At 34.3% G+C, this 12,196-nt stretch overlaps 1 protein-coding gene across 5 annotated transcripts in view; it reads right to left on the bottom strand.

Moving 5' to 3' along the window:
• The window catches only part of FAM122C (family with sequence similarity 122C), a 54,535-nt gene that overhangs the window by 14,985 nt on the left and 27,354 nt on the right, over positions 1 to 12,196 (bottom strand). For all 5 annotated transcript variants that reach the window (XM_032474641.1, XM_032474640.1, XM_014567444.2 and 2 more), the window contains one exon: positions 11,081 to 11,177. In XM_032474641.1, coding sequence (XP_032330532.1) covers positions 11,081 to 11,177 — 97 coding nt within the window. The remainder of the gene's footprint in view (positions 1 to 11,080; positions 11,178 to 12,196) is intronic.

Below are 12,196 nucleotides of genomic sequence, written 5' to 3' on the forward strand. Positions count from 1 at the left end.
AAATAATGTTTTTAAATGGCTTAGGGAAAATTAGAGACTAAAAAAAGCGTCTCATGGAAACAAAAAGCTAGGAGCAGAAGCCATTAGATCTTGCCCAATGATTCCAAATAGCCCTCAAGTGTGATATTATGTGGGTCCTATGTCACAAAGGAAAACAGTATTGGATCTGTTTGGTGCAGACCATCCATGATGGGACAGACATCTCCAAAGGCAAGCACACTAGCCCTGATTTCACAATGTAGCTAAGGAGACAACAAAACATGAAGTGATCCCAAGGACTATATCTCGACTGCAAGCTTAAAACTGCATGCAATTTGTAGTAAGTGTAGTAAGTGTGTAAATCATATCTCAACAGAGTTGATTTTTAAAACAGTATAAATAAAAACTCTTCAAAATTTGAAGATTTAAAGTTATTTCTGCTTAGCAAGTATAAATGTGAATATCCCATGCAAATTGTATACAAGATACAATTTCTACAATTAGGAAACTACTCCCTTCCAAAAAACTAAGCACACAGAAACATATGTATGGTGGAAGGCACTGGGCCCAATGGTGTTTGGAGCTGGTATATACAGTTTACCAGGTTCTTTTAAATAGTGCCTACCATGTGGGAGGAATGACAAAAGGGATAAAAGGCAAAGGATTCATTAGGCTGGAAAGGATACCAATGTATATACTAGGTTGGCTGGGAGATCTAGGATCAGATCAAGGACAAGAAATGATACTCTGCATCTCCCTGAACCCTGGATTGTCACTGTCATCTTCTGAGGTGTTTCTTAGTAGAGAGGCCAATCAATCTGGATGCAGCTTGACCTTATCTAAAAATTGGTACCAATGACTGAGATAAAGAATAGAAAATGGTATGCGACAAGAGGTTCTTCAGATTCCTTGGCCAGACTACAGGGAATCCCTTGCCCTCCCTATCAGTGTGGAAGCTCTCTCATTCTCCTTTCAGTGTTTGGTAAAAAATTCTACTAAGGTTTTAGTAAATGCAGAAGATTGGATGAGGAGTTGATCTGGAATATTTTATTCATCTATACAGCTTCAGAAATTAAAAGATGGGGGAAATAGATAATTGAGTATCTGTCATATATAATCTTAGGATAGGATTCAGAGCACAGTCACATCAAACTGGGAAGTATTCTGAAATTACCTTTTTAATCAGAGGGATCTAATAATATCACAATTTTTAAATTACTGATAATGAAATGTGAAAAAAAATATGGAGTGTTGTGGTCATTTATGGGGGATATTGACAAACTGACAAACCTGAAGGATATTGATAAACTAGAATCCAATGGTCAGGATGGTAACAAGGCCTGTAAACCATTTCAGAGAAAAAAAGACTAGAATGGAAACCTCGAGGAGAAAAGATTTGTCTGAATATGATCACTGTTGCCAATAGCTGAAAGTCTATACCTACGGCAGAGGAGATGGACTTTGCTTATTTTGTGGCATTCCCTATGACAAATTAGGATCAAAGGATGGAAGGTAGATTTTAATTCAATATCTGGGGGAATTTTTGAGTGAGTAGAACTTTCCAATAGTTGAAAGGCTCTTTGACTCTCCATCAATGAAAATTCAAATAGAAGTGAATAATCCAATAGCAGCAAGGGAGTCCTGATCCTTTCATCCCCTCCTCACATAATTAATAACTGTATATGAGTTTCTAAAACATATTTATTTTAACTTCTATTACTTCTTGATTTCACAAGTAACAGATATTCCACGTGCAAACAATTGAAAATACACACAAACAAAAAGAAAAGCAAATGAAAACAAAATCATGCATCTTCTCACGTCCCAGAGACGTAAACATTTTGGCATATAGCCTTACAGACCTTTTTCTGTTATATATCCCTATAAAATATATACATATACGTTTTAAAAGCAAAATGAGATCCCATTAATCACATTGCTTTTTCACTTTACAATATAGTATAAACATCTTTCCATGTCAAGTGATATATGACCATGTCATCACTCTTAATGGGTGCAGAGATTTCTACAGAATGAATGTACTGTAATTTGTTGAACCCAATGTTTTCCAAAAGGTATTCTATATAACATCAATTCTACAAGATGACCCTCAAAAAAGAGAACTTAGGTTAAATAGTTTAAAAATTCTCCATACCATATTCCCTTTCTTGGGCTTTCATAATGTTAAAGAAACGAGTTAAATGAGTTTCCCAAACTTACTTGACCATAGACTCCCTGTGTCCTCCCCCTTCTTTAATTGTTCAGGACATTTACATATTAAAATTTTATAAAACACCCTGAGAAATGCTGGCTTAACTGACCCTTTAGCATTAGATACTAGGTTTTTTTTTGTTTGTTTTTTACACAAAACTTGCCATTTTAACCATTTTTAAGTATACAATTCAGTGGCATTAATTATATTCACAATGTTGTACAACCATTCCAATTATCCATTTCCAAAAGTTTTTCATCATCCCAAACAGATACTCTGCACCCATTAAGAATAAAACCCCATTCACCCTCCCACCAATCCCTGGTAACCTGTAATCTACCTCTGCCTCTATGAATTTATCTATTCTAAATATCTCATATAAGTGGAGTCATGCAATTTTTGTCCTTTTGTGTCTGGCTTATTTCACTTAGCATAATGTTTTCAAGGTTCATCCATGTTGCAGCCTGTGTCAGAACTTCATTCCTTTTCATAGCTGAATAATATTCCATTATATGGCTATATCACATTTTATCTACTCATCTGGTGATGAACACTTGAGTTGTTTCCTTTAGCTATTGTGAACAATGCTACAAAGAACACTGGCATACAAGCACCTGTTTCAGTCCTCGTTTCCAAGGAATGGAATTATTGGATCATATGATAATTCCATGTTTAATATTTTGAGAAACTGTTAAACTGTTTTCCACAGTTGCTATATCATTTTATATTCCAACCAGCAATGTGTGAAGGTCCTATTTCTCACCAATACCAGCTATTATCTTTTTTATTATAGCCATCCTCGTGTAAGAGGTGGTATCTCTTTGTGGTTTTGATGTGCATTTCCCTAATGACTAATGATACTGAACATCTTTTCATGCACTTACTGGCCATTTGTATATCTTCTCTGGAGAAATGTCTATTCATGAAGTCCTTTGCCCATATTTTAATTGTGTTGTCTTTTTGTTGCTGAGTTATAGGAATTCTTTATATATTCTGGATTAAACCCTTATCAGATATGATTTACAAATAATTTTCTTATTCTATAGGTTGTCTTTTCACTGTCTTATTAATGACTTTTGATGCACAGAAGTTTTTAATGTTTATGAAGTTCAATTTACCTATTTTTTTCTTTTGTTGCTCATATCTAAGAATTCATTGCCAAATCCAAGGTCATAAAGATTTACCCCTGTTTTTTCCTAAGAGTTTAATGGTTTTAGCTCTTAATATTTAGGTCACTGATCTGTTTTGAATTAATTTTTATATGGTATAAGGTAAGGGGTCCAACTTCATTCTTTTGCACGTGGATATTCAGTTGCCCCAGCACTGTTTGTTAAAAACATTATGTTTTTTCACAGTGACAAATAACATTATAGTAGACATTCATTGCAACCTGTCCCAGATTTTTCCCTAAGAAAAATTCCTAGAAATGTTGCTATATCAAAAGACATAAATGTTTTGAAGGCTTTTGATACATACTACCAAACTTCCTCCAGAAACGACATTAGGAATCCACCATTTTCTCACACTCTCAGCAGCCTTGTATATTATAAAAATTTTTTAAAAATCTCTGCTAATCGGAATGTATTCTGAATCAAGTTTAAGGGAGTTTTAGCTGAACTTCCCTTGACAGCCCCAACATGCTAGCCTCAGCACCTTCCTCTCCAAAGACCACACACTTATGAAAAGATTATCTAAGAACAAGACGATGTAAACCACTGCAGAGTTTAATATAAGCCTAGTTAAGGAAGCAAACTAAACCCTTCCTTTTAGAAGGGCAGGGCTAGAAATGGAAAGTATAGTTAGTTCCTCTGCTGGATAATGCAGTTTCAAAATATTTCTTTCCTCAGCACAAAGTCACAGACCAGCTGTTTGTGAATTTCAAGTGTCCTTTTTCATTTGTGTTCAATGGAGAGTTACCAAGCACAAGAGCCATGCCAAGAAATCAACTTAAGTTAGAGGGGTTTTCTTATAGCCATTTAATAATTATCGAGGAAAAAGAAAAAACTATTCTGCTGGTAGTCTGCTCTTTAGCACTAGTTGAGCACTTCCAAGTGTGTATCGGGCAGGGTTTTTATAGGTGATGTAGCTTTTGGCCCTGCCTTCTTTGCTTCTCTGAAACAAATATACCAAGTATATCTTTATTTTGTTTTGTCTCTAACTATAGTCATAGTAGAAAGAAAATTTTATGATGAGTGCTTTGTCAGTGGGAACTTGTTATTAATATGGAAGTCCTGAGAGAATCATTTATCCACAGAAAACAAGAAACCAGAGGGAAATTAGCTTTCCACATTTCATCATAAAGCATGCATAATTCATAGAAGAGAGGAAACTATTGATGAGGCTGAACAAAATGAGTTTCTTGTTGCCAGAAAGAATAAAAATATTAGGTATAAAGCTCTCTAATTTCCTAAATATTTTCTTAAAGCCTTTGGAAGCTTAATGTCATCATGACTTTCACTGTCATGCTAGCAAAGATTAAGGCAATGTTTTTACTGAATCAGTACAAATTTTAAGAGGCAGAAGGGACCTTATAAGTATCTAATTCAACTCTACTCTACAGATTGGACATCTGAAGCCAAGAGAGGTGAAGTGACCCACCCAAAGTTGTACAGAGCTAGTGTCAGAGCTGGAGCAACAAGTCTGGCTTCCTGACTCCTGAACTCACTAACAGTGTAGTCTGGTCAGTCACCTAAAAAGTTGACATGAACCAATGTTACCATTTCCTTTGCTGTCAGTAATGCCACAGAAATCTCCAATGCCATCTTATTGGCAAATTTTTAGGATTCAGTTAATTTAACACATTTCTTCTGAGAGCCCAGGGTCATTAAGTATCCCACCATTAAGAAAGTTGAGCAAGTTTCCAAGATTCCTATCTGATGTATGGCTCTCCACGTATACATTATGGACATTTGTAAAAATCAGTCTTACTTACTCTTGGGTTATGAACCACATTTTAAGAAATTTGTGACATATCATGGAATTTAAGGGAAACAAAGCTATCTTTATGCCAGAGCAACTTATTGGTCTCTGGCCTTTTTAAATGCACAGTTTCAACTATCTGAGAGTGAAGTCTACCTACATGATAGATTTTTCAAGCTCAACTTTTAAGATCTAAAATATTTAAAAACACTTCAGGCAAATTGTAATTAGTTTTCTCCATAGATATCCCAAGTACCATACATGCATTTTCATCATGGATATTTATATATAGTTGCTTCTAGGTGAATTTTAAAAATTCATTTAGGAGATAAGATTAAATATCCTGTAGTGGGAGTACTAATAATTCAGGGAGCAGGGACAAGGATTAATGCAGAATAAGAATCTTAACTCATGTGCTTTTAATAGCACATTTGATTTGCCTCAATTCTAAAGAGCCAGTGAAACAGGACACCCAGATACACATTCTAACCCCATCCCCTTTTTAATGTCAGAACTTTCTAACAGTGAGAGTTGTCCAACAAGAGAATGAGCTGTCATATGAGGGAGTTCAGTCAGTCATTTTGAAATCACAAAATTTCAAACTAAGGCTAAAAGATAATTTGTCTTGAATTCTTAAAAGGATTACTACACTGAGGGGTATATTAAAAGACTTCTAAAATCTTTTAAGTTGTAACATTCCGTGATTCCAGTATTGTCTTTCTCTCCTACTTTTATAGTGCAGAGGTCCTTTCATATGTGTAACTATAGTCATATTAGCTTAGACTGTCATGTACTGTTATGATTTTTGCACTTATCCTGCTTGAAGATGGCAATGGTATCTCACTCATCTTTATATAACCTACAGTTTTAAGTACAGTTTATGTACACAGAAAGCATTCATTAGCTACTTATTGAATATACTACAAAATTACAAGCTTGATTAGTTGATTTAGTCATTATAAATTGTAAGATTTTTTTTCATGATCCGAGAATCTAACCTATTACTTTTTTTTTTGCCGAATCTAACCTATTACTGCACTGAGTTTTCATGTTAGGATGAATTTGGAGTGCTGTTCTTTTATAAGGTTGTAAGTAAAATAGAAATACTCGATTGAACATGAACACATATTTAAGACAAAAATGATGCTTTCAAAATATTTGAAAAACATATTTCCGCTCTTGTGTATCCTCTCATTGACAATGTGAAAACTAGCATATATGTACACATATATACATTTATAATATATATTTATATACTTATAATGTATAAGAAGAAGACATGCAAATGCTTATGTACATTGTCCTTTTGATTTGCATTTCTCTGATAATTAGTGATATTAAGCATTTTTTCATGTGCCTATTGATCATTTGTATTTCTTCCTTGGAGAATTGCTTGTTTAGGTCTTTTGCCCATTTTTGGATTGGGTTGTTTGTTTTTTTCTTAAGTCATATGAGCTGCTTATATATTCTGGAGATCAAGCCTCTGTCGGTTTCATCGTTTGCAAAAATTTTCTCCCATTCCGTAGGTTGTCGTTTTGTTTTACTTATGGTTTCATTTGCTGTGCAGAAGCTTGTAAGTTTAATTAGGTCCCATTTGTTTATTCTTGTCAGAATGGCCATCATTCAAAAGTACACAAATGACAAATGCTGGATAGGCTGTGGAGAAAAGGGAACGCTCCTACGCTGCTGGTGGGAATGCAGTTTGGTACAGCCACTGTGGAAAACAGTATGGAGATTCCTCAAAAGACTAGGAATAGACTTACCATATGATCCAGTCATCCTGCTCCTGGGCATATATCCAGAAGGAACCCTACTTCAAAAAGACACCTGCACCCCAATGTTCATAGCAGCCCTATTTACAATAGCCAAGACATGGAAAGAGCCTAAATGGCCATCAACAGATGACTAGATAAAGAAGAAGTGGTATATTTATACAATGGAATATTGTTCAGCCATAAAAATGACAACATAATGCCATTTGCAGCTACATGGATGTCCCTGGAGAATGTCATTCTAAGTGAAGTAAGCTAAAAAGAGAAAGAAAAATACCATATGAGATTGCTCATATGTGGAATCTAAAAAAAAAAACATAAATACAAAACAGAAACAGACTCATAGACATAGAATACAAACTTGTGGTTGCCAAGGGGGAGTGGGGTGGGAAGGGAAAGACTGGGAATTCAAAATTTGTAGATACTGACAGGCATATGCAGAATAGACAAACAAGATTATACTGTATAGCACAGGGAAATATATACAAGATCTTGTGATAGCTCACAGCGAAAAAAATGTGACAATGAATATAAGTATGTTCATGTATAACTGAAAAATTGTGCTCTACACTGGAATTTGACACAACATTGTAAAATGACTATAACTCAATAAAAAATGTTAAAAAATGCTTATGTACAATATGGTCACCTCTTGTTCTCATATTTTTAAAAGATGAGTTAGAAAATAAATGATTTTAAAAATGAATTTAAGGAAAATGAAACAATCAAAAATTGCAAAATTATCCTGTTGTGAGTTGAAATGAGTCCCCCAAAAGACCATGTGGAAGTTCTTACCTCTAGCACCTGTGAAAGTGACCTTATTCGAATAGGATAAGATAAGTAGGATATTTACAGATGCAATCAAGTTGAGGTCACAACTGGATTAGGGTGAGCCCTAACTACAATGACTGGTAGCTTTTAAGGCCATGGGAAGACACAGGGTCACAGGGAGAACCCCAGGTGATGACGGAGACAGAGACTGGAGTGATATGTCTGCAAAGCAAGGATTTCTGGCAACTACCAGAAGCTAGCAGAAAGATATTAACAGATTCTCCCTTAAAGCCTCCAGAAGGAACCAACTCTGCTGATACCTTGTTCTCAGACTTGTGGCCTCCAGATCTATGAGATAATCCATTTCTATTGTTTTGGACTACCCAGTTTGTGGCACTCTGTTATGGCAGTCCTAGGAAATGAATACATGTCCTTCCCTATGGAAAACTGACATGACAATTCCTTGGCACGTTTAGGATAACAAAACATAGTCTTACCATAATGTTAAAAAATCAACCACAAAATATCTCATGTAAAAGTTAGAACTGCTTTGGCCTGAAAATTAAATGTAAAATCATTTAAGAAATGGATCCTCTGAATACAAAAGCTCAAAAGGTAACAGTATGGAAAACCAACCACAAAATGCTCCATTCTGAGCATATTATAGTGAGTTGTAGCATTCTAGGAGTCAACTAAAACAATAAAAACTAACCAAGTGGAGTGAAAGAAATTTTATGAATTGTAGCATCCTAGAATTCAACTAAAACAATAAGAAACTAACCAAATACAGTGAAAGAAATTTCCTGAGTTGAGAAGTATATTGAGATGAGATAGTAGAGATTACCAAGATTTACTGATGAAAGTTCCTCACACAACTGAGTAGTAGTCTCACTCCCATTATTCACTTTCTCCATCCTTAGTCTTCACACTTGGTCATTCTGAAAATTTTTTTTTTTTCCTGAAGGGTCAATAGTGCATGAGGACCTTTTTGTCTGTCAATGATCTATAATTTCAGTAAAACCTTCTCTCTCCTCTCTCCAGTGACAGACATCACTGCAATCCCACCCCATTCCATAAGGGCCCCTTTATAAGTTCAAAACTGGTCCACTAAAGTCTGGCAAATAAAGAAGCTAAGTAACAAGGGCAATACTGATAGTTCACTTATCCTAAGCCAATCTATAGGAATCCTATCCAAGTCTCAGGAGACCATCATGAACCCAGTCCTCTCATAAATATTAAGTTTCATTTATTCATAGGTCAATAGAGTCTTCATACACACACACACACACACACACACACACAGACACACACACACACACATCTCCATTCTAATCAATTCCATTAGGGCCATTGTCAAAAAATTCTTGGTGCCAGGCTTTTTCCCATGTGGGGTATACCTACATCAAATTTCCATCATTCTGATTCTTTTCAATGCCAAGGAAAAACTTTTAATCAGCATTTTAGATTACCATTCCTACCTTCATTAGCTGAGGAAATTTAAACCATCTCTCCATTTCATGAGGATACATTTCTATTTTTCAAAAGGCTAATACTTCTCCCACTTACATAAAGCACTTACTTTCGATTTAAAATTTTTAACACATGATATTTCCTATTTAAAAAATCCTTAAGACTTTTGAATAGAAAATTGGGTTTTAAACAAACATTTATAGCCTTTAGGGAACAACTGGAAGCACATGATTCTTGCAGAAAAGCCCTAACATATTAAGCCTGTATTTAATCAAATCAGTAGTCATGATGATGAATAAAAGGTAATTCATAGAAATGTAAAAGACCACAATTTATCCACATTGTCTTTCTTCCACACTTAATTAGAATGCAAAATTGATCAGGGATAATCAGGTTAAGTACAAATTGAGTGAAGCCCCAATTACATATTATTTTCTTGCTATTCAATTAGCTTTCATTCATCTTGCTTCCCCTATCTATTCCTTCCCAACAAATTAAACAATCCAAAGATTCATGTGAAAAATTGGCAATCCTTGGATCAGTATGGTATAACTAGCTTAGTTTTAAAATCTGCTTTTGATAGGTGATTTTTCGTTACCAAATGGAAACTAGTAATTACTGAAAATATTAAAAACTAGCATAGATTTTTAGTATATAATTTAAAAAATTATTTTACCTATTGATTAATGGAACAATTATATTTCATTAGAAGGTATAACTTTATTTATTAACTTTTATTCACATTAATAGAGCTCTGAAGTATTTTTTTAAAAAGTCAAGGTACAGCATGATTCTATACATTAGCATCTTGAAGATGTATGGTTGTACTTTCAACATAGTTCTTATTTGGAAAACATCTTTGAAAAGTATTACTACATTGCTTTTAAGAGCATATGTAGGAATTAGACATTCAAGTTCCATAGATAAATAGAATTTTAGGAAATTGATAAAAAAGACAAATAAGAAATAGTCTACATTATACCACATACAATTCTGTTAATGCTCCAATGTGTGTGTGTGTGTGTGTGTGATCAAGCAAGCAAGTGCATGTGTGTTTCTCCATTGGTGACAAATTCTTGGCATGGGAGTGAATCACTTAGGTGGAAATTCATCTGCTAGAGTAAAGAGAGAACTAGAATCAGATGGCAGCACATGAGAGTTTGCGACAGTGCTGATTTTAGATGGTGAATTATGAGAAAATCCTGCACTTCTGTTGTTTCCATCAAGAGTGTCTGCAGATAGACTAGGAAAAGAAAATGCCACTCATTGATAACAGAATTCAAGAGATCTCTGTGCACTCTGCTTTGTCTACAAATGAATGCAAAATATGCGAAGCAAAGAACTGGCACTGGTTGTAAGAGCAGTTTCATAAGAGCAGTAAAACAAACCCAACAGTAACAATAAATAAAAATCCATTTACTGTATCTCCCATTTTGATTATTAAAACATGCTTTCTTAGCACACTTTTCCATAATGTGCTCAGCCTAACAAAGCACACAAAAATCCAAGGTAGAAAAGATGAGCAGAAAATGACTTTTTTCCCCCAAGTTTGCATTTTTATGTATATCTCTAATATCGCTTAATCTAATGCCAAAACCCCACTTTTAAAAATGTGTTTGGTGGCTCACAGCGAAAGAGAATGTGACAATGAATGTATGTACGTTCATGTATAACTGAAAAATTGTGCTCTAAACTGGAATTTGACACAACATTGTAAAGTGACTATAACTCAATAAAAAAATGTTTTAAAAAATGTGTCTACCATATATTAATGTCACACATAAGTGTTAGGGAGAAGAACTAAAGTTAATAGTATCCATTTGGGATGTTAGTTTTATAACTTCTAAAAATATTTAATAATATACCATCTTTCTGAATATATACAATAGCCAAAGTAGACTTAAAAACCAAGTAAAAAGTGGCCAATGAATGCTTAAAATCTCATGTTAATACTCACCACGTATTACTATCAGACATGTGAGTAGTACCAGAAGAAACCACGTTGGTTGTGTCTTGGAAAAATCTCTTTGGCTGATGTTCAAGTACCATTTCACCTATGACAAAAATGCAGATCAAGGTAGATATATTTTATCTAATGTGCTTATTACACTTTTAATTGCAAAAGTAAAACTTGTTCATTGCAAATAATTTATAAAATACAGAAAAACAAAAAGGAAAAAATTTTACATCACCATGACCCAGAGATAACCACTTTCAGTAATTCCTGAATATGCATGTGTACATGTGATTGGTTTTTATACAAAATTGGGTTTGTACTGTATCTAATAACAGTATGTCGTCTACTTTTTGTTTTGAATGATTTTTTTTCTCATGTTATTAACTAAATTCTACATCATGAGTTTATATAGATAGCTATGCAGCAAGGATGTACCAGAATTTAATCTCATTTCTTATATTATTTTTGTTTGATTTAAAAAAATTTGGGGGCGGGGAAGAGGTAATTATGTTTATTTATTTTTTAAGTGGAGGTACTGGGGATTGAACCCAGGACCTCCTGCATGCTAAGCACACACTGTATCACTGAGCTACACCCTCTCCCCTCATTCTTTATTTTAAAACTTTAAGTTATTGCTATCCTCACTTTGCTAAATACACACAATGAACTAAATAGATAGATTCCTTTATAGTATATAATTAACAAAATATTTTAAAGATTAGGGAAAAGCATTTAATCTCAAAAAATGGCATTTGTTTGAAGTAAATGTTACACATTCATGCGATAACCACGTCTGGATGTGAGAAAAACTTCCATTCAAGCCCATAACTTCTAGGGTGGAATATATTTGAGTGATAACATGCTAAGGCTACCTACTCATTAAAAATATCACTAGGAGTGGAGATTTCACAGACCTTCCTTAGGAGTATAACCATGGCTTATAAAGCTCAAAAGAGGTCTGAGTATTCTGCCCCATGACAGAGACACTTACACCATCATGGCAAAAGTACTCCTCTCTCCTCTTTGATTTGAATTAAAAACAAGACAAATCAAAACAAATTCCTCAGTGAAGAAAATAAACTTTCTTTGCTAAAATCATGATTACTTATAAAACAA

Source organism: Camelus ferus, chromosome X (genome assembly GCF_009834535.1).
Source record: "Camelus ferus isolate YT-003-E chromosome X, BCGSAC_Cfer_1.0, whole genome shotgun sequence".
NCBI classification, from domain to species: Eukaryota; Metazoa; Chordata; class Mammalia; order Artiodactyla; family Camelidae; genus Camelus; species Camelus ferus.